The sequence below is a fragment of the Coregonus lavaretus genome (genome assembly GCF_964263955.1).
Source record: "Coregonus lavaretus genome assembly, chromosome: 10".
NCBI classification, from domain to species: Eukaryota; Metazoa; Chordata; class Actinopteri; order Salmoniformes; family Salmonidae; genus Coregonus; species Coregonus lavaretus.
Window position 1 is genome coordinate 18,170,723 of NC_139997.1, and position 24,133 is coordinate 18,194,855.

Below are 24,133 nucleotides of genomic sequence, written 5' to 3' on the forward strand. Positions count from 1 at the left end.
AAAGCACCTGGTCCAGGTTAAAAGACCAGCAGTAATTAAGCAGTATAATGATAACATGGGTGGCGTAGATCTTTGTGATCGCATGCTTAGCTTCTATCGTATGTCAAGCAGGACCAAGAAGTGGACATCGCGCGTGATCAGTCACTTCTTTGATGTTGCCATCACCAACTCCTGGATACAATACCAGTCTGACAGCAAAGCTCTGCACAGACCATCCAAGAACACACATCAGTACCTGGACTTCAAACTACTCCTAGCTGAGGAGCTGTTGGAGAGTCCGGAACTGGAAAACAGCTGTGAAGAGAGTGAGGATGAGTATGAGCCACCATCTAAAATGAGGATCCCACAACCAGAGCCATCTGTGCGCAGACTAGGAGCCATGCACATGCCTGAGATGATGGATACCAAGCATGCAGAAAGATGCAGAAATAAGGGCTGCTAGAGCAAGACGTACATGAGATGTACCAAATGCAAGATGTTCCTCTGCATTCCCAAAAAGAGAAATTGCTTCCAGGACTTTCACCACTAACAAAGAAAATACTAAGAACAAAATGAAGAGTGAAGGAAAAAGCTAGATTGGATTCAGTTTGACAGAAGGAAAAAATCCAAAATAAATCTGTTACACATTAGTTATATGTTCATTGTTCAAATAACACTGAAAGGATTCAAGGGGACCAATCAAAGGATATGGACATAACAAAGTGTTAAGCTTTAATAGTAAAGCTATCCTTGCGAAATGTAAGGAAAAGGATTCAAGAATGATAATGTGTATTGTATAATCAAAATGTCTGTATTCTTGGATAATAATCAATCTACAGGCCAAAATGTATGTATTCTTAGTTCATAAAAACTCTGTAATCTGTAAGAACTCTGTAAAAATTTGTATCTACCAAATGTGTCTCTTTTCGTACTCAAATGATCCTGTTGTCCACTACAGTGGACATGCTGTAAAATAAAAAATTTAAATTAAAATGTGGAAATTGTAGGATGCTTTTTTTAACCCTAAACAGTTATTGAATCACAAAAAATATGATTAGGAAAAACAATATTTTCCTTGGTTCTCAGGAGGATATACAGTACCAGTCAAAAGTTTGGATGCACCTACTTATTTTTACTATTTTCTACATTGTAGAATAATAGTGAAGACATCAAAACTATGAAATAACACATATGGAATCATGCAGTAACCAAAAAAGTGTTAAGCAAATTAAAATATATTTTAGATTTTAGATTCTTCGAAGTAGCCAATCTTTGCCTTGATGACAGCTTTGCACACTCTGGTATTCTCTCAACCAGCTTCATGAGGAATGCTTTTCCAACCGTCTTGAAGGAGTTCCCACATATGCTGAGCACTTGTTGGCTGCTTTTCCTTCACTCTGCGTTCCAACTCATCCCAAACCATCTCAATTGGGCTGAGGTTGGGTGATTGTGGAGACCAGGTCATCTGATACACTCCATCACTCTCCTTCTTGGTCAAATAGTCCTTAAACAGCCTGGAGGTGTGTTGGGTCATTGTCCTGTTGAAAAACAAATGATAGTCCCACTAAGCACAAACCAGATGGGGTGGTGTATCGCTGCAGAATGCTGTGGTAGCCATGCAGGTTAAGTGTGCCTTGAATTCTTAATAAATCACAGAGAGTGTTACCATCAAAGCAGCCCCACACCATCACACCTCCTCCTCCGTGTTTCACGGTGGGAAACACACATGTGGAGATCATCCGTTCACTTGCTCTGCGTCTCACAAAGACATGGCGGTTGGAACCAAATATCTCAAATTTGGACTCCAGACCAAAGGACACATTTCTACTGGTCTACTGTCCATTGCTTGTGTTTCTTGGCCCAAGCTAGTCTCTTCTTCTTATTGGTGTCCTTTAGGAGTGGTTTATTTTCAGCAATTCAACCATGAAGGCCTGATTCACACTGTCTCCTCTGAACAGTTGATGTTGAGATGTGTCTGTTACTTGAACTCTGTGAAGCATTTGTATGGGCTGCAATTTCTGAGGCTGGTAACTCTAATGAACTTATCCTCTGCAGCAGAGGTAACTCTGGGTCTTCCTTTCCTGTGTTGGTCCTCATGAGAGCCAGTTTCATCATAGCGCTTGATGGTTTTTGCGACTGCACTTGTAGAAACTTTTATAGATCTTGAAATTTTCCGGACTGACTGACCTTCATGTCTTAAAGTAATGATGGACTGTCGTTTCTTTTTGCTTATTTTAGTTGTTCTTGCCATAATATGGACTTGGTCTTTTACCAAGTAGGGCTATCTTCTGTATACCACCCCTACCTTGTCACAACACAACTGATTGGCTCAAACACATTAAGAAGGAAAGAAATTCCACAAATTAACTTTGAAGAACCTGTTAATTGAAATGCATTCCAGGTGACCATCTCATCAAGCTGGTTGAGAGAATGCCAAGAGTGTGCAAAGCTGTCATCAAGGCAAAGGGTTGTAATTTTGAGAATCTCAAATATAAAATATATTTTGATTTGTTTAACACTTTTTTGGTTACTACATGATTTGATATGTGTTATTTCATAGTTTTGATGTCTTCACTATTATTCTACAATGTAAAAAAAAAATTTAAATAAAGAAAAACCCTTGAATTAGTAGGTGTGTCCAAAGTTTTGACTGGTAGTGTGTATATACACTACCGTTCAAAAGTTCGGGGTCACTTAGAAATGTCCTTGTTTTCGAAAGAAAATAAAGAAAATGGTCTATTAAAATAACATCATATTGATCAGAAATACAGTGTAGACATTGTTAATGTTGTAAATGGCTATTGTAGCTGGATTCTTAATGGAATATCTACATAGGCGTACAGAGGCCCATTATCAGCAACCATCAGTCCTGTGTTCCAATGGCACGTTGTGTTTGCTAATCCAAGTTCATCATTTTAAAAGGCTAATTGATCATTAGAAAACCCTTTTGCAATTATGTTAGCACAGCTGAAAACTGTTGTGCTTATTAAAGAAGCCTTCTTGAGACTAGTTGAGTGTCTGTAGCATCAGCAATTGTGGGTTCGATTACAGGCTCAAAATGGCCAGAAACAAATAACTTTCTTCTGAAACTCGTCAGTCTATTCTTGTTCTGAGAAATGAAGGCTATTCCATGAGAGAAATTGCCAAGAAACTGCAGTTCTCGTACAACGCTGTGTACTACTCCCTTCACAGAACAGCGCAAACTGGCTCTAACCAGAATAGAAAAAGGAGTGGGAGGCCCCGGTGCAAAACTGAGCAAGAGGACAAATACATTAGAGTGTCTAGTTTGAGAAACAGATGCCTTACAGGTCCTCAACTGGCAGCTTCATTAAATAGTACCCGACAAAACACCAGTCTCAACGTCAACAGTGAAGAGGCGACTCCGGGATGCTGACCTTCTAGGCAGAGTTGCAAAGAAAAAGCCATATCTCAGACTGGCCAATAAAAAGAAAAGATTAAGATGGGCAAAAGAACACAGACACTGGACAGAGGAAGATTGGAAAAAAGTGTTATGGACAGACGAATTGAAGTTTGAGGTGTTCGGATCACAAAGAAGAACATTTGTGAGACGCATACCAAATGAAAAGATGCTGGAGGAGTGCTTGATGCCATCTGTCAATCATGGTGGAGGCAATGTAATGGCCTGGGGGTGCTTTGGTGGTGGTAAAGTGGGAGATTTGTACAGGGTAAAAGGGATCTTGAAGAAGTAAGGCTATCACTCCATTTTGCAACGCCATGCCATACCCTGTGGACGGCACTTAATTGGAGCCAATTTCCTCCTACAACAGGACAATGACCCAAAGCACAGCTCCAAACTATGCAATAACTATTTAGGGAAGAAGCAGTCAGCTGGTATTCTGTCTATAATGGAGTGGCCAGTACAGTCACCGGATCTCAACTCTATTGAGTTGTTGTGGGAGCAGCTTGACCGTATGGTACGTAAGAAGTGCCCATCAAGCCAATCCAACTTGTGGGAGGTGCTTCTGGAAGAATGGGTGAAATCTCTTCAGATTACCTCAACAAATTGACAACTAGAATGCCAAAGGTCTGCAAGGCTGTAATTGCTGCAAATTGAGGATTCTTTGACGAAAGCAAAGTTTGAAGGACACAATTATTATTTCAATTAACAATCATTATTTCTAACCTTGTCAATGACTATATTTCCTATTCATTTTGCTATATTTCTTATTCAAACTAATTTCATGTATGTTTTCATTGAAAACAAGGACATTTCTAAGTAACCCCAATCTTTTGGAAGGTACTGTATATGGAGAGTGTGGAGTGGAGTGTTCTGCCTCCACTGTATACTCTCCCAGGGTTGGTTTGATTTAGCCCCTTTAAAGAGGTCAGTCTGATGGTGTGTGTGTGTGCTCGCTAGTGTGTGTTTTTGTTAGTGTTTCTCTCTAAGGTGAAGTTGATTGCTGTAAACACCCCCCTCTGCTTTGTTACACTTCCCCTTTTCCCTCCTTCTTGCCCCTTGTCAGGGCGTGTTGTAGGTGTAATGTAGGAATCAAACGCAGGACTCAGACTGAATGTTCCAAAGGCTGTATTACTGGCCAAACTAAGGCAACAGGACAACTTAGCCCGAAAGCGAAAAAACACGCACGAAGGCGAAAGGTAAATTGCGCACAAACAGGTGCGACAAAATGTAACTGTGCACACACAGGTGCGAAAATGCTCCAGCGCAGTGGAGAATAAGCTCAACCGAGCAAAACACAATACTGACGGAAATAATTACACACAACACTAGACAAACACAACGAGAAACTTATAGGACACTAATTACGCCAAAACAGAAACAGGTGTGGAAACAAACAGACAAAAGCAAACGAACATGAAACATACAGCGGTGGCAGCTAGAATTCCGGAGACGACGAACGCCGAAACCTGCCCGAACAAGGGAGAGAGGCAGCCTCGGCCGAAACCGTGACAGTACCCCCCCCTTGACGCGCGGCTCCAGACGTGCGCCGACTCCGGCCTCGGGGACGACCAGGAGGACGCGGAGCAGGGCGCGTCGGATGCCCCCGATGGAATTCCGTCAGGAGCGACGGGTCCAAAACGTCTCTCCTCGGCACCCAGCACCGCTCCTCCGGACCGTACCCCTCCCACTCCACTAGATACTAGAGACCCCCCATCCGACGTCTCGAATCCAAGATGGATCTCACGGAGTACGCCGGTGCCCCCTCGATGTCCAACGGGGGCGGAGGAGTCTCCAAGATCTCATCTTCTTGGAGTGGGCCCGCTACCACCGGCCTGAGAAGGGACACATGGAACGAGGGGTTAATACACTTATACTCCACAGGTAGCTGTAATCTATAACATACCTCGTTCAACCTTCTCAGGACTTTAAATGGCCCTACAAACCGCCGACCCAGTTTCCGACAGGGCAGGCGGAGGGGCAGGTTTCTGGTAGAGAGCCAGACTCGATCACCAGGTGCGTACACCGGTGCCTCACTGCGGTGGAGATCAGCGCTCGCCTTCTGACGTCGGAGGGCCCGCTGCAGGTGGACGTGTGCAGCGTTCCAAGTCTCCTCCGAGCGCCGCGCCCACTCATCCACCGCAGGAGCCTCGATCTGGCTCTGCTGCCAGGGTGCCAGAACCGGCTGGTAACCTAACACACATTGAAATGGAGTTAGGTTAGTGGAGGAATGGCGTAGGGAATTCTGGGCCATCTCGGCCCAGGGAACGTACCTTGACCACTCCTCCGGCCGGTCCTGGCAGTATGTTCTGAGAAACCTACCCACATCCTGGTTTACGCGTTCCACCTGCCCATTACTCTCCGGGTGGTAACCCGAGGTGAGGCTCACCGAGACCCCCAACCGCTCCATAAACGCTCTCCAGACTCTGGAGGTGAATTGGGGACCCCGATCAGCCACAATGTCCTCGGGTACCCCGTAGTGCCGGAACACATGGGTAAACAGTGCCTCGGCAGTTTGTAGGGCAGTAGGAAGACCCGGCATGGGGAGCAAACGACAGGCCTTAGAGAACCGGTCCACAACGACCAGGATGGTAGTATTCCCTTGGGAGAGGGGAAGGTCTGTTATAAAGTCCACTGAGAGGTGGGACCATGGTCGTTGTGGAACGGGCAGGGGTAGCAACTTACCCCTAGGTAGATGTCTAGGCGCCTTACACTGGGCGCACACCGAGCAGGAGGAAACATAAACCCTCACATCCCTTGCCAACGTGGGCCACCAGTACTTGGCACTAAGACAGTGCACTGTCCGGCCGATACCCGGATGTCCAGAGGAGGGTGACGTGTGAGCCCAATAGATCAATCGATCCCGAACCTCGAGCGGAACGTACTTCCGACCCTCCGGGCACTGTGGTGGACTAGGGTCGGTGCGTAACGCCCGCTCGAGTTCAGCATCGACCTCCCACACTACCGGTGCCACCAGACACGACTCAGGCAGTATGGGAGTGGGCTCCACGGACCTCTCCTCCGTGTCATACCGCCGAGACAGCGCATCTGCCTTGCCATTCTGTGACCCAGGGATGTACGTGATCTTAAAAGTAAACCTGGTCAAGAACATACTCCATCTTGCCTGGCGAGGGTTCAGCCTCCTCGCCGCCCGGATGTACTCCAGGTTACGGTGGTCCGTCAAAATGAGGAAAGGGTGTTGAGCCCCCTCAAGCCAGTGCCTCCACACCTTGAGAGCCTGTACCACGGCTAACAGCTCCCTGTCCCCTACGTCATAGTTCCGCTCCGCCGGACTGAGCTTCTTAGAATAAAAAGCACAGGGGCGGAGTTTAGGTGGCGCGCCAGACCGTTGGGAAAGCACGGCTCCTAAACCGGCCTCCGACGCGTCCACCTCTACCTGGAACGGCAAAGAGGGATCCGGATGCGCCAGCACCGGGGCCGAGGTAAACAGGTCCTTCAGCCTCCCAAAAGCCCTGTCCGCCTCGGCCGACCACTGCAGACGCACCGGACCCCCCTTCAACAGAGACGTGATGGGAGCTGCCACCTGTCCAAAACCCTGGATAAACCTCCTGTAGTAATTTGCAAACCCCAAAAACTGCTGCACCTCCTTCACAGTGGTTGGTGTTTGCCAATTACGCACGGCCGACACCCGGTCTACCTCCATCTTCACCCCTGACGCAGACAACTGATAACCCAAAAAGGAGACCGACTCCTGGAAAAACAGACACTTCTCTGCCTTCACATACAGGTCGTGCTCCACCAGCCTCCGCAACACTCTGCGCACCAGGGCCACATGCTCGACACGGGTAGGTGAGTACACGAGAATGTCATCAATGTACACCACCACCCCCTGCCCCTGCATGTCCCTGAAGATCTCATCCACAAATGATTGGAAAACTGACGGAGCGTTCATCAACCCGTATGGCATGACCAGATACTCGTAATGGCCCGAGGTGGTACTAAAGGCTGTTTTCCATTCATCACCCTCCCTGATGCGCACCAAGTTGTACGCGCTCCTGAGATCTAATTTCGTGAAGAAACGCGCCCCATGCAACGACTCAGTCATGGTCGCAATCAGCGGGAGTGGATAACTATACTTCACCGTAATCTGATTGAGACCACGGTAATCGATGCACGGGCGCAAACCACCATCCTTTTTCTTCACGAAAAAGAAACTCGAGGACGCGGGGGAAGTGGAAGGCCGTATGTATCCTTGTCTCAGCGATTCGTCTATGTAAATCTCCATAGCTTTCTTCTCCTCCTGAGACAGAGGATACACATGGCTCCGTGGGAGCGCAGCTCCTGCCTGGAGGTCTATCGCACAATCCCCCTGCCTATGGGGTGGCAACCGCGTCGCCCTCGCCTTACTAAACGCAATAGCCAAATCCCCATACTCAGGTGGAACGTGCAATGCGGGCACCTGGTTTGGACTCTCCACCGAGGTAGCCCCTACGGAAACGCCCAAACATCTACCCACACACTGAGCAGACCACTCCATCAGAGCCCTCTCCTGCCACGAAATAGCTGGGTTATGGGTACTCAACCAGGGCATGCCCAGCACCACCGGATACGCAGGAGAGTCAATCAGGAACAGCTGAATCATCTCCTGATGATCCCCCTGCGCACACATCCTAAGTGGCGCCGTGACCTCCCTGATTAAGCCCGTACCCAACGGACGACTATCTAGGGCGTGAACGGGAAAAGGAACATCAACAGGAATGAGGGGAATCCCTAACTCTAAACAAAACTTTTTATCAATAAAATTCCCAGCCGCGCCTGAATCTACCAGCGCCTTATGCTGGGAATGAGGTGCTACCTGTGGAAAACGTACAGGCATACAAAAATGGGCAACAGTGAGCTCTGGGTGAGTGGGGCGCCTACTCACCTGGAGGGAATCCCCAGTGCGGGACCTGTCGTCATCTCCCCTAGGAGGCCATCCCCAGCACCTAGCCGCGGTGTGTCCTCCCCGACCACAGTTGGTGCAGTGGATGGACCCCCTAGCCTGCCGACTCCTCCTCTCTCTAGCGCCAGCGCCCCCGAGCTCCATAGGACACGGCTCGGAGGCGCTGGAGGGTGAAATGGGCGGACCCTCCGCAGGACGTCCGCGGGTAGCCAGTAGGTTATCCAGCCTGATGGACATGTCAACCAGCTGGTCGAAGGAGAGGCTGGTGTCCCTACAAGCCAGCTCCCGACGGACGTCCTCTCGTAGGCTACATCTGTACAGATCGATGAGGGCCCGATCATTCCACCCTGCATCTGCCGCTAGCGTACGGAATTCGAGCGCGAATTCCTGGGCACTTCTCCTCCCCTGCCGGAGGAAGACCAGACGCTCCCCCGCCGCTTTCCCCTCCGGGGGATGGTCAAACACCGCCCTGAAGCGGCGGGAGAACTCGTTGTAAGTAATCGTCGTGGCGTCGATCTTCCTCCACTCCGCGTTGGCCCACTCCAACGCCTTTCCGGCCAGGCAGGAGATCAGGGCGGACACACTCTCATGCCCTGAAGGTGCCGGGTGCACTGTGGCCAGGTATAGCTCCACCTGGAGTAGGAATCCCTGACACCCAGCCGCGGCTCCGTCGTAGGCCCTCGGGAGAGATAGTCGGACTCCTCGAGGTTCCGGCGCTGGAATGGGCGGGCTGGCCGATGGTGCTGGCAGGGCGGGAGGCGGTGGAGGCGGACCCCAGCCTCGGATGGTGGAAATCACCTCCTGCAGGGCGGTCCCCATCTGCAGGAGCTGATCTTGCTGGTCCCGAACCTGGGCCTCCAGTCTCGTCTGGGCTGCTTCGGCTCCTGCTGATTCCATAGATGGTGTGTAATTCTGTCAGGGCGTGTTGTAGGTGTAATGTAGGAATCAAACGCAGGACTCAGACTGAATGTTCCAAAGGCTGTATTACTGGCCAAACTAAGGCAACAGGACAACTTAGCCCGAAAGCGAAAAAACACGCACGAAGGCGAAAGGTAAATTGCGCACAAACAGGTGCGACAAAATGTAACTGTGCACACACAGGTGCGAAAATGCTCCAGCGCAGTGGAGAATAAGCTCAACCGAGCAAAACACAATACTGACGGAAATAATTACACACAACACTAGACAAACACAACGAGAAACTTATAGGACACTAATTACGCCAAAACAGAAACAGGTGTGGAAACAAACAGACAAAAGCAAACGAACATGAAACATACAGCGGTGGCAGCTAGAATTCCGGAGACGACGAACGCCGAAACCTGCCCGAACAAGGGAGAGAGGCAGCCTCGGCCGAAACCGTGACACCCCTCTCCCCCTCTTCCTCTCTCTTTCTCCAGAGCTTGTCTGGGCTGTGTAGTCAATGTCCTTTTCTTCGGGCAGACAAAAGGAAAGAAACAGCACTAGAGAGAGGGGGGGGGGGGTGAGGGGGGAGGGGGAAAACAGAATGCAGATTGAGCCTTCCCTGTTCATTGTTTTCCACACAGTCCTCTCCTTTTAGGGTCTTCTTGTGTGTGTGTTCTGTGTGCTAGTGTGTTTGTTGTTTGTGTGTGTGTGCTCTCTCCCTCTGTGTGATGTAAATGTGTGTGTATGTTTCACACTGGCTTCCTTTCATTGAATTCATTGCAGCCCAGTCTAGTTATAAACCAATGGCCACAGGGACAGAAAGCTCTGTTTATACGGCATCCAAAGGTACCATATCCCTCACAGGAATACAGAGAGATCTCTACCTAAAGGCATATCACTCATCTCGCTCCATAGCCAATGTGGTCTGTGTCCCAATTGGCACCCTGTTCCCTTTGTAGCGCTACGTTTGACCAGAGAATAGGGTGCCATTTGGCACGCAGACGTGGAGTTCTGCTATAATGAGACGATGGTGGCTGTGTGTGTGTGTTGTGTGAGATGTTGTTGATATTGTAGCTTGTCTGTTTTTATTGGAAATAACTGAATGTCTGTCAGCAACAACATGTGTGTCACTGCAGCTTAGACATATAACTACAGACATATAACTATAGACATATAACAGTAGAGAGAGGGGGGAAAGACAGAGAAAGAGGGGGAGAGAGAGAATGAAAGAATAGACAGAGAGACAGCATGATGAATGATATACAGTATTTATGTTCGCAAAGTGCTAAGCTCTGCTGGGCATGTGGCCACGAATTGGACTGTTTTAGAATGGATTTATGTGTTATTTGTCGGAGTGCGTCGGTGTGAGTGTGTGTGTTGGTATGTGTGTGTGACAGAGAGAGAGGGTGTGTGCATTTATGTCCGTCTATTTGTGCGTGTGTGTGTGCGTGTGTGTGTGTGCGTGTGTGTGTCTCCTATGACAGAACAGCAGTCATAAGTATTTCCAGCCTTTGGTCTCCTCCTTGGTTCAGTGGAGGCCTCACTACCCCCTCTACCCCTGGGATTACTGTACCTTCCCCTTACACACACACACACACACACACACACACACACACACACACACACACACACACACACACACACACATATACACGCACACACATCCAGGAGCCAGTCCTAACCCATCTCTCCTACCTTCTCCACCCTAGCTTAACTCCTGCGTGCGCTCCATAATGTGTAGACGGTAGCAGGTGCATTCACGGTGAAGATATGTTAACCACATGTGCATTGTTAGTCTCGTATCACTCATAGTACGCTAATATCCTAAACAGACATTTACAGAAGCAAAACATACAAGTACAATAAGGCAAACTGGAAGTAAGTGGAATGCATTGTATAATGTATGATACGGTGACATAATGTTACACGACCAGTGATGTAATGGTAATAAAATCTGTGGGTAAACGCTGATCGCCGTTCGCAGTGTGTAAAGTAAAGCTCCCTATACTTTCCGCAAAAGGTAGATAAATGCTAGCGCAAAACAAAAAAGGTACGCATATGCTGTTTAGGTGTGTTTACCCTCCACCTCACCTCTGGATACAACACACAACGCTACATGATGAAGTGCTAGGATACGATTGGATGTAACATAACACAATGCGCTGGCACAGTGTGTGTGGGTGCTCAATTACTCCTAAATGACTGTGACAACAAAGCCTTAATGTTGCGCAAATCACTCTCTGCTTCAGGAGAGATGGAGAACGAGAGTTACACGAGAGTTACGAGACAGTAGTGGTTTGTTTTAACATGTTCGCTTCTAGTGTGTTGACACATCTACACGTCGTTGTTGTGTCTAACGGTGTGAAGAACAAATGGAAGAAACTCAGAAGGCATCAAAGCCTGGGTTTTCTTTCTCTCACTCTCTCGCTCTTTCTATCTCACTTTCTCTCTGTCCCTCTCTCTCCCTCTCCTCTCTATCTTCTCATTCAGCCCTAGGCATTCACAAGCTGCAAAGAGAGGGACTCCCAACAACAATGTAACACTGTGAAACAAAAAGGCTGTCAAACCCGGCGTAGCAACAATAAAACAACCACAAAACAATGGAACAGTTCAAACACTTTGAACATACTTTTTCACCATGTGCCGTTCTTTCATTTAGGCACTCGCCGTATGCGAGGAAGTCAGCGTAACCGCCCATTATGGTGTGTTTTTTAAGCACACACAAACACACACACACACACGCCACACACCACAAAGCACAAGCAATTATAGCACCTGAAGGCGCCTTAAGCAGAAACTCTGCAGTGTGTATGTAAAGACTTAACACATAGCTTTTCATATTTAAGCTGGTGTGTTGTTTGTCTCCTACAGGTCATATCTTATCACAATACCCGTTAGTTTATTTGCAGAGAAAGAGAGCGAGAAAGAGAGAGAGGTGGGGGGGAAAGGGAAGAGAAAGAGCGAGAGAGAGAGAGAGAGATAGAGAGAGAGAGAGAGAGAGAGAGAGAGAGAGAGAGAGAGAGAGAGAGAGAGAGGGATAAGGAGGGAGAGATAGATAGAGAGAGAGATAGAGAGAGAGAAATGATGTAGAGAGACTCGTTAAACTAGATGCTATTGCTTCCCGGTGTCGTTATTTCATTTAGATGGGGAAGAAAATCATGTTTTAAAATGGAAACATTAGAGGAAATTTGATATTTTGTGGATGTTTTGGGTAGTTGTTATTCCATAGGCAATAAAGGGCTACTCTTGAAGGGATTTGAATGGGTTGGTGAACTATCTGCAATCTGCAATGTCTCTCTCTCTCTCTCTCTCTCTCTTTACCTACCACAGTCTGCTCTCTGTACTCGCTGGCTATTCTTACATACACTCTACCATGTTTCTCTTGAAGAGATTCAAATGGTTAGTAAACTAATTTAGTAACTAACTTATCTCTCTTTCTCTCTTCCCCCCTTCCCTACCTCCTCCTCAGTCTGCTCGCAGTACTCGCGGGGTGTATTCGCCATCTTTGGCCTGTACGACAAGCGCTCGGTGCACACGCTGACATCATTCTGCGGGGCGCTGCACATCTCCCTCATCACGCCCAGCTTCCCCACCGAGGGAGAGAGCCAGTTCACGCTGCAGCTTCGGCCCTCCATCCGAGGAGCGCTGCTCTCGTTGCTCGACCACTATGACTGGAACAAGTTTGTCTTCCTCTACGATACGGACCGGGGTAAGTACTTAAATGGAATCAGGAAGTCGTTCCACTATGTATGATTATATCATACTACTGAATTTACCTTTTAGTTTGTCACTGACAGTGGTAAGTCCTTGTAATGATACGTAATAATTTATTGGATTTATACACTGATTGTACAAAACAGTACAAACACTGCTCTTTCCACGACATAGACTGACCAGGTGAATCCAGGTGAAAGCTATGATCCCTTATTGATGTCACCTGTTAAATCCACTTCAATCAGTGCAGAAGAAGGGGAGGAGACAGGTAAAAGAAGGGCATGGGCAATTGAGACATGGATTGTGTATACAGTGAGTGAGGGAAAAAAGTATTTGATCCCCTGCTGATTTTGTACGTTTGCCCACTGACAAAGAAATTATCAGTCTATAATTTTAATGGTAGGTTTATTTGAACAGTGAGAGACAGAATATCCAGAAAAAAATCCAGAAAAAACTAATGTAAAAAATGTTATAAATTGATTTGCATTTTAATGAGGGAAATAAGTATTTTACCCCCTCTCAATCAGAAAGATTTCTGGCTCCCAGGTGTCTTTTATACAGGTAATGAGCTGAGATTAGGAGCACACTCTTAAAGGGAGTGCTCCTAATCTCAGCTTGTTAGCTGTATAAAAGACACCTGTCCACAGAAGCAATCAATTAATCAGATTCCAAACTCTCCACCATGGCCAAGACCAAAGAGCTCTCCAAGGATGTCAGGGACAAGATTGTAGACCTACACAAGGTTGGAATGGGCTACAAGACCATTGCCAAGCAGCTTGGTGAGAAGGTGACAACAGTTGCTGCAATTATTCGCAAATGGAAGAAACACAAAAGAACTGTCAATCTCCCTCGGCCTGGGGCTCCATGCAAGATCTCACCTCGTGGAGTTGCAATGATCATGAGAACGGTGAGGAATCAGCCCAGAACTACACGGGAGGATCTTGTCAATGATCTCAAGGCAGCTGGGACCATAGTCACCAAGAAAACAATTGGTAACACACTACGCCGTGAAGGACTGAAATCCTGCAGCGCCCGCAATGTCCCCCTGCTCAAGAAAGCACATATACAGGCCCGTCTGAAGTTTGCCAATGAACATCTGAAAGATTCAGAGGAGAACTGGGTGAAAGTGTTGTGGTCAGATGAGACCAAAATGGAGCTCTTTGGCATCAACTCAACTCACCGTGTTTGGAGGAGGAGGAATGCTGCCTATGACCCCAAGAACACCATCCCCACCGTCAAACATGGAGGTGGAAACATTATGCTTTGGGAGTGTTTTTCTGCTAAGGGGACAGGACAACTTCACCACATCAAAGGGACGATGGACGGGCCATGTACCGTCAAATCTTGGGTGAGAACCTCCTTCCCTCAGCCAGGGCATTGAAAATGGGTCGTGGATGGGTATTCCAGCATGACAATGACCCAAAACACACAGCCAAGGCAACAAAGGAGTGGCTCAAGAAGAAGCACATTAAGGTCCTGGAGTGGCCTAGCCAGTCTCCAGACCTTAATCCCATAAAAAATCTGCGGAGGGAGCTGAAGGTTCGAGTTATCAAACGTCAGCCTTGAAACCTTAATGACTTGGAGAAGATCTGCAAAAGAGGAGTGGGACAAAATCCCTCCTGAGATGTGGGCAAACCTGGTGGCCAACTACAAGAAACATCTGACCTCTGTGATTGCCAACAAGGATTTTGCCACCAAGTACTAAGTCATGTTTTGCAGAGGGGTCAAATACTTATTTCCCTCATTAAAATGCAAATCTATTTATAACATTTTTGACATGAGTTTTTCTGGATTTTTTGGTTGTTATTCTGTCTCTCACTGTTCAAATAAACATAGCATTAAAATTATAGACTGATCATTTCTTTGTCAGTGGGCAAACGTACAAAATCAGCAGGGGATCAAATACTTTTTTCCCTCACTGTATGTGCCATTCAGAGGGTGAATGGGCAAGACAAAAGATTTAAGTGAGTTTGAACAGGGTATGGTAGTAGGTGCCAAGCGCACCGGTTTAAGTGTGTCAAGAACTGCAACGCTGCTGGGTTTTTCACGAATGATCCACCACCCAAAGGACATCCAGCCAACTTGACACAACTGAAGCATTGGGGTCAACATGGGTCAGCATCCCTGTGGAAGGCTTTCGACACCTTGTAGAGTCCATGCCCCAACGAATTGAGACTGTTCTGAGGGGGTGCAACTCAATATTAGGAAGTTGTTCCTAATGTTTTGTACACTCAGTGTATAGTGCTTCAAAGCTTTTCCAGTAGCTCAAAGTGCTTTACATAGTACATGTGGAGATGGAAATTATATTTACATGTCACAGGTGTATGTTGATGTCGTGACCGTGGGGGGGGGGGGCTCATTAAATGGGCTTGTGGGCCGGATTTGCCACGGGCGCCGGGAGTTGCAGGTCTCTGTCTCATAGGCACTTGTAAATCTGAAAAGAGGGAATAGATATTGAATAGGTGCAATTCAGAGGCCAAGGTAAAGTTACAACCATATTACTTATAGCGGTCCAATTCTTTCAGATTCTCACACCGTAATGGCTAGAGGTATTTTTCTGGACAGGGCCTTCGGAAGGAGAAATGGAGGCTGTGCTTATATTGATAAGAAGGGGGTTATAATAGACTTAGAGACTTAGAGAGTGAATAACAGCACTTAAGTTGTCACATAGCTGCTCATTCCTAAGAGTCAGTGGATGAGGTGCCTTTACTTACATTGGAGGCGTGGGTTTGAATGCCATTTCTGACCCCATGGGTGTTTCTCAATATGCGTACTACCGTACTCCACACTCTCCTGAACGCATAAAACATTACATTTGAGAAGCACTCGCACTCCCCCTACTGTATTACCTCACATGCTGCACCTCCCCATTCACTGAACCTTCTTCCAGCCAGGACAATGGTAATAGAGACTAAACAAGATATACACAAAGCAAAACGTTTTACTTCAGAATTATCAGCTAGCAAATGTGAATCGTAATAGTCTAGCTAGTTAAACGGCCAAATTACCTTAAACTAATGTTATGCCAGGTAGATGTCAACTCTTCGGGGGTAGCTAGCTACCAATTCTTAAAGGCTAGCTAGATAGCCAGTTAGCCCTATTGCCTTACTATGGGCTTGCAATCTACACACAGTGGTTACTGTAGGCAGGTAAACATGCCAAAATTAACACAGAATGTATTTATTAACGTTTTCAAGACACAATATTGTATTCAGGCAACATATGAGATGTGAATGGGCAAAGTTAGAGTTTATTTTCTCTTGCTTCAGCTCAAATAATGGCCGCCATTGATTTGCGTCGTTTTTTACTTGGTTGCGTCATATTTCTGTCCATACTTTTTATTGAAGCTTGCTTCGATGCATCGAAATGTGTACAAGCGGAGTACGGAGCCGAGAAGTGCCCTACATGCTCCATTTCGCATACTTTGATTTGGACTCATGCTCCAACCCTCCCGTGCTCCGGATTGTGTGCTCGGAGCACGATAGTATGCATATTGAGAAACACCCCATGTTATGTTTGTTCCTTGTTGAATGACGAACTGGGGTGTAGGTTTAGCTACTTTTAATAACAAGATGATTGAGCTAGCTAACTACATCAGTGTGTAGCTATGCATGGCATTCTAACAACCTCTTTGTGCAGGGTGCATTGCATTGTGGGAACTGTAGTCTTTATTATTAACACATAACAACACAGTGACAAGTGCCACCTCTGTGTGGGACTCCAGCCAGCTGCAGTAACTGTACAGTAGTAGTGTGTTAGGAGCTGGGGCCAACACACAGCAAGGGCTTTGCTTTACAGGCCTTGGTGTAAGTGTGAGCACTCATATGGTTAGCTCCAGAGGTCATATATATTACAATGATCAAATATGTATCTGATCTGCATTTAGTCATTAATAATGTGTCAGTGTAATGTGTATCTATGGCCCTTTGCATTCAGGACATCAACTACAGTCCTTAGAAATAGAATGTCTAGAATGGGAAATTATGGGTAATTATGGTCCAGACCCTGCATTGTCTACTCTGATCTATCTCAATTACACCTGCTCTATGTGGAAACCCAAACAGTGGAAGTGTGAATGGATGCTGTCCTAAAATAATGGTTGTCTGTGCTATTTGGTGGACAGGTATGTCTTGGGGCCAAAGGGGGCTACAGACCAAATCTACCAATCAATAGGCAAGTGCAGCGATGTCGGGTACAGGGTCAGGGAAGTGGAACAGGGAACCAATCTGGGGGGTAATGAAAGAAAGGAAAGGATCTGTTCCAAATGGTACCCTATTCCCTATTTAGTGCACTACTTTTGACCAGAGCCATATTGGATGCAAATGGAACCTGGCCAAAAGTATAAAGGGAATAGGGTGCCATTTGGAATGCAAACAAAGTGAGAAAATCGGAGATGACGGGTATTCTCCATGGACGGCAGGGTCTTTCCAGGAAGCCGCTACCGTGGCTGTAGTATTAATAGAAAATAGTTTCTTATTTTTTCTCTCTCTCTCTCTCTCTCTTTCTCTCTCGCTCTCTCTCTCTCTCTCTCTCTCTCTCTCTCTCTCTCTCTCTCTCTCTCTCTCTCTCTCTCTCTCTCTCTCTCTCTCTCATTTCAATTCAATTTAAGGGGCTTTATTGGCATGGGAAACATATGTTAACATTGCCAAAGCAAGTGATATAGATAATAAACAAAAGGGAAATAAACAATAAAAAATGTACAGTAAACATTACACTCACAAAAGTTCCAAAAGAATAAAGACATTTCAAATGTCATATTATGTCTATATACAGTGTTGTAATGATGTGCAAATAGTTAAAGTACAAAAGGGAAAATAAATAAACATAAATATAGGTTGTATTTACAATAGTGTTTGTTCATCACTGGTTGCCCTTTTCTTGTGGCAACAGGTCACAAATCTTGCTGCTGTGATTGCACACTGTGGTATTTCACATAATAGATATGGGAGTTTATCAAAATTGGATTTGTTTTCAAATTCTTTGTGGGTCTGTGTAATCTGAGGGAAATATGTGTCTCTAATATGGTCATACATTTGGCAGGAGGATAGGAAGTGCAGCTCAGTTTCCACCTCATTATGTGGGCAGTGTGCCACTGTGTACTCTCTGTTTAGGGCCAAATAGCATTCTAGTTTGCTCTGTTTTTTTGTAAATTCTTTCCAATGTGTCAACTAATTATATTTTTGTTTCTCAAGATTTGGTTGTGTCTAATTGTGTTGCTGTCCTGGGGATCTGTGGGGTCTGTTTGTGTTTGTGAACAGAGCCCCAGGACCAGCTTCCTTAGGGGGCTCTTCTCCAGGTTCATTTATCTGTAGGTGATGGCTTTATTATGGATGGTTTGGGAATCGATTCCTTTTAGGTGGTTGTAGAATTTAACGGCTCTTTTCTGGATTTTGATAATTAATGGTGCTCTGCATGCATTATTTGGTGTTTTACGTTGTACACAGAGGATATTTTTGCTGAATTCTGCATGCAGAGTCTCAATTTGGTGTTTGTCCCGTTTTGTGAATTCTTGGTTGGTGAGTGGACCCCAGACCTCACAACCATTAAGGGCAATGGGTTCTATAACTGATTCAAGTATTTTGAATCAGTTGAATTTCATGTTCCTTTTGATGGCTTAGAAGGCCCTTCTTGCCTTGTCTCTCAGATCGTTCACAGCTTTGTAGAATTTATATTCGTGGTCCTGGCAACTGGACCTTTTTTGGAACACCATTATTTTTGTCTTACTGAGATTTACTGTCAGGGCCCAGGTCTGACAGAATCTGTGCAGAAGATCTAGGTGCTGCTGTAGGCCCTCCTTGGTTGGGGACAGAAGCACCAGATCATCAGCAAACAGTAGACATTTGACTTCAGATTCTAGTAGGGTGAGGCTGGGTGCTGCAGACTGTTCTAGTGCCCTCGCCAATTTGTTGATGTATGTTGAAGAGGGTGGGGCTTAAGCTGCATCCCTGTCTCACCCCCCGGCCCTGTGGAAAGAAATGGGTGTGTTTTTTGCCAATTTTAACCGCACACCTGTTGTTTGTGTACATGGGTTTTATAATGTCATATGTTTTTCCCCCAACACCACTTTCCATCAATTTGTATAGCAGGCCCTCATGCCAAATTGAGTCTAAAGCTTTTCTGAAATCAACGAAGCATGACAAGACTTTGCCTTTGTTTTGATTTGTTTGTTTGTTTGTCAATTAGGGTGTGAAGGGTCAATACGTGGTCTGTCGTATGGTAATTTGGTAAAAAGACAATTTGACGTTTGCTTAGTACATTGTTTTCGCTGAGGAAATGTACTAGTCTGCTGTTAATGTTAATGCAGAGGATTTTCCCAAGGTTGCTGTTGACGCACATCCCACGGTTATTGGGGTCAAATTTGTCTCCACTTTTGTGGATTGGGGTGATCAGTCCTTGGTTCCAAATATTGGGGAATATGCCAGAGCTGAGGATGATGTTAAAGAGTTTAAGTATAGCCAATTGGAATATGTAGTCTGTATATTTTATAATTTCATTTAGGATACCATCAACCCCACAGGCCTTTTTGGGTTGGAGGGTTTGTATTTTGTCCTGTCATTCATTCAATGTAATTTGAGAATCCAGTGGGTTCTGGTAGTCTTTAATAGTTGATTCTAAGATTTGTATTTGATAATGTCTATGTTTTTGCTGTTTGTTCTTTGTTATAAAGCCAAAGAGATTGGAGAAGTGGTTTATCCATACATCTCCGTTTTGGATAGATAACTTTTCGTGTTGTTGTTTGTTTAGAGCTTTCCAATTTTCCCAGAAGTGGTTAGATTCTATGGATTCTTCAATTACATTGAGCTGATTTCTCACGTGCTGTTCCTTCTTTTTAAGTAGTGCATTTCTGTATTGTTTTAGTGATTCACCATAGTGAAGTCGTAGGCTCAGGTTTTCTGGATCTCTATGTTTTTGATTGGATAGGTTTCTCAACTTTTTTCTTAGGTTTTTGCATTCTTCATCAAACCATTTGTCGTTGTTGTTAATTGTCTTAGGTTGTCTGCTTGAATTTTGTTGATTTGATAGGGAAGCTGAGAGGTCAAATATACTGTTTAGGTTTTCTACTGCCAAGTTTACGCCTTCACTATTACAGTGAAATATTTTGTCCAGGAAATTGTCTAGAAGGGATTGAATTTGTTTTTGCCTAATTGTTTTTTGGTAGATTTCCACACTACTTTCCTTCCATCTATAGCATTTCCTAATATTATTCAGTTCCTTTGGCTTTGATGCCTCATGATTGAGCATAGCTCTGTTCAAGTACAGTCGTGAGAATGACACAAATATTTATTCTGTCTGCTCTAAATATTAAGTCTGCTGCCTCAGTTTTATGATGGCAATTTGCATATACTCCAGAATGTTATGAAGAGTGATCAGATGAATTGCAATTAATTGCAAAGTCCCTCTTTGCCATGAAAATGAACTTAACCCCAAAAAACATTTCCACTGCATTTCAGCCCTGCCACAAAAGGTCCAGCTGACATCATGTCAGTGATTCTCTCATTAACATAGGTGAGAGTGTTGACGAGGACAAGGCTGGAGATCACTCTGTCATGCTGATTGAGCTAGAATAACAGACTGGAAGCTTTAAAAGGAGGGTGGTGCTTGAAATCATTATTATTCCTCTGTTAACCATGGTTACCTGCAAGGAAACACGTGCCGTCATCATTGCTTTGCACAAAAAGGGCTTCACAGACAAGGATATTGCTGCTAGTAAGATTGCACCTAAATCAACCATTTATCAGATCGTCAAGAACTTCAAGGAGAGAGGTTCAATTGTTGTGAAGAAGGCTTCAGGGTGCCCAAAAAAGTCCAGCAAGTGCCAGGACTATCTCCTAAAGTTGATTAAGCTGCAGGATCGGGGCACCAACAGTGCAGAGCTTGCTCAGGAATGGCAGCAGGCAGGTGTGAGTGCATCTGCACGCACAGTGAGGCGAAGACTTTTGGAGGATGGCCTGGTGTCAAGAAGGGCAGCGAGGAAGCCACTTCTCTCCAGGAAAAATATCAGGGACAGACTGATATTCTGCAAAAGGTACAGGGATTGGAATGCTGAGGACTGGGGAAAAGTCATTTTCTCTGATGAATCCCCTTCCCGATTGTTTGGGGCATTCGGAAAAAAGCTTGTCCGGAGAAGACAAGGTGAGCACTACCATCAGTCCTGTGTCATGCCAACAGTAAAGCATCCTGAGACCATTTATATGTGGGGTTGCTTCTCAGCCAAGGGAGTGGGCTCACTCACAATTTTTCCTAAGAACACAGCCATGAATAAAGAATGGTACCAACACATCCTCAGAGAGCAACTTCTCCCAACCATCCAAGAACAATGCCTTTTCCAGCATGATGGAGCACCTTGCCATAAGGCAAAAGTGATAACTAAGTGGCTCGGGGAACAAAACATTGACATTTTGGGTCCATGGCCAGGAAACTCCCCAGACCTTAATCCCATTGAGAACTTGTGGTCAATCCTCAAGAGGCGGGTGGACAAACAAAAACCCACAAATTCGGACAGGATGTGGCCCAGAAGTTAATTGACAGCATGCCAGGGCGGATTGCAGAGGTCTTGAAAAAGAAGGGTCAACACTGCAAATATTGACTCTTTGCATAAACGTAATGTAATTGTCAATAAAAGCCTTTGACACTTATGGAATGCTTGTAATTATACTTCAGTATACCATAGTAACATCTGACAAAAATATCTAAAAACACTGAAGCAGCAAACTTTGTGAAGACCAATACTTGTGTCATTCTCAAAACATTTGACCACGACTGTAGAGTGTGATTTTGCTGTGATCTGATAGGGGTGTCAGTGGACTGATTATGAACGCTCTAAGACGACTCTGGGTTGTGGTCAATGATAAAGTAGTCTACAGTACTACTGCCAAGAGATGAGCTATAGGTGTACCTATCGTAGGAGTCCCCTCGAAGCCTACCATTGACTATGTACATTCCCACCGTCCGACAGAACTGCAGGAGTTGTGACCCGTTTTTGTTGGTTATGTTGTCGTAGTTGTGTCTAGGGGGGCATATGGGGGAGGGAATGCTGTCACCTCCAGGTAGATGTTTGTCCCCCTGTGTGCTGAGGGTGTCAGGTTCTTGTCCAGTTCTGGCATTTAGGTCGCCACAGACTAGTACATGTCCCTGGGCCTGGAAATTGTTGATCTCACCCTCTAGGATGGAGAAGCTGTCATCGTTATGTATGGGGATTCCATTGGGGGGATATAGGTAGCACACATGAGGACATTTTTCTCTGTTGAGATAATTTCCTTATTAATTTCTAGCCAGATGTAAAATGTTCCTGTTTTGACTAATTTAATAGAGTGGGTTAGATCTGCTCTATACCAAATGAACATACCCCCTGTTTTACAGCTGGTAGTATGGTGGATGGGACTACCAGCTCTCTGTAACCTAGAGGGCAACCAGTGGGTCCATCTCCTTTATACCATGTTTCTTGTAGGATGACAATGTCTGTATTTCCAATTTCTTTGATGAAGTCTGGTGTTTAGGCCAAAGGCAGATGACATCAGACCTTGTATATTCCAGGAGGAGATAGTAAAAGCTTGTGTTCCATAGTGTCTAGTGTTGTTTTTGTGTGGTTTAGGCCCGGACCATCACAGTAGGTGTGAGCAGAGCATGTTGAGCATCTGATACATACCTCTTAGGTCGCAGGATGGTGCTTGTGCGGGTGTAATAGTGGGGGTTGGGCCTGTTGCTCTGCTCACGGCATGTTGAGGTCCTTGCCGCAGGGGCATGGAGTGGGTAGAAGGGGCATAGGTCTGATATGGGAGGGCCTAAATAGGGTGTGACCAGGGTTTGCTTGGGGTGGTCTTAGCTGGTTGGGGTGTGTCTGGTGATGCTGTGGTCTGGGTGTAGGTCCTCTTGGCGTGGGTTCTCTCGGTGCAGGTCCTTCAGGAGGGGGTCTTGCAGGTCTGGGAGGGTGTCTCGCTGGTCTGGGCGAGGTGTCCGTTGCTCTGTTACTCCTGTGTGAGGTGCTGGGTCTACTGTTTAGGGTGACGTCCTTCGGGGTCCTGGCAAAAGTTGGGATTGCTGCCTTGTGGAGGTGGACCTGGTCGTAAAGGCTGTTCAAGTCCAGGGTGGAGTGGTGGGCCAGGTAGACATTAGGTTTTGAGGCACAGTCTCGCGAAATGCTTGCATTCACCTGCTAGTGCTGTGGCCACCCTTTCCTGCTGGGCCCTCAGGTCATTTGTGCCTGTGTGAATTATGATGTGGCTAGGGGACCCTAGTCTGTCCTCTGACAACAGCTCCAGGGCATGCCTAGTGTTTGGGCACTTTGTGTTTGGGTAAAAGTTTATCCACTTGAATGTATTTGCCATTTGAGTCAATGAGGAGCACAATCTCTGGCTTTTGTGTGTCCTCAGTGGATGTGTGGGGGTTGTCAAGAGAGCTATCAGGGGAGCTGACAGGGGGGCTGTTAGGAGGGGGTGTGGTCTGTTGGGTTGGTGGGTCCTGTGTTGTCTGTCTCATTGTGGTGTTGAGGTTGTGGTCCGGGTCTGAGGTGGGCTGTTCTGCCGGCTTCTCTGGGGGAGTGACCTGCTCTCTGTCACACCTCAGCTTTCTCACCTCCTCCTTCAGTGCCATGTGTGCCTCTTTAAGTTCTCTCACCTCCGTCCGTAGAGCAGCCAGCTCTCTCAGACAGACTTCGATCTCTACCTACAGCCCTCCGGGTCTTGTTGGGGGGGTGTTGTTGTACTGGTCTGTTTTGTGGGTTTGTTCTGTCTGGATTGTGTGGACTAGCTATCTGAGCTCCACCATGTCTCTCTCCAGCTCTGTGAATATATCCCTCTCAATGATGGAGAGCGTCGTCCAGGGTAGGGGAGGGAATGGCCGGCAGGGATGTAGCTCAGTTGATAGAGCATGGCGTTTGCAACGCCAGGGTTGTGGGTTCGATTCCCACGAGGGGCCAGTATAAAAAAATATGTATTCACTAACTGTAAGTCGCTCTGGATAAGAGCGTCTGCTAAATGACTAAAAATGTAAAATGTAATGGAGGAGCAGTGCAGTTGTGGGACCTGGGTGTGTTCAGTGCTGGGGGGGTGACTATCCTCATCTGCAGGACAGTTTGAAGAGGTGTGATCAGACTCACGCAGGATGAAACTCTCCTGCCATTGTTAGACTTAAGAGTTTCACACCTCTCACTTCACACTTTCAGTGCTAATTGAAGTTGCAGCCAGGTCAGTTCTGTCCTAGCAGCTTGGTAGCTT

General features: G+C 46.1%; 1 protein-coding gene across 1 annotated transcript in view; it reads left to right on the plus strand.

The window, feature by feature from the left end:
* The window catches only part of LOC311135926 (glutamate receptor 4), a gene marked incomplete at both ends in the record, with an annotated part of 219,263 nt that overhangs the window by 89,119 nt on the left and 106,011 nt on the right, over nucleotides 1–24,133 (plus strand). The window contains one exon of the mRNA XM_084169955.1: nucleotides 12,676–12,915. Coding sequence (XP_084026081.1) covers nucleotides 12,676–12,915 — 240 coding nt within the window. The remainder of the gene's footprint in view (nucleotides 1–12,675; nucleotides 12,916–24,133) is intronic.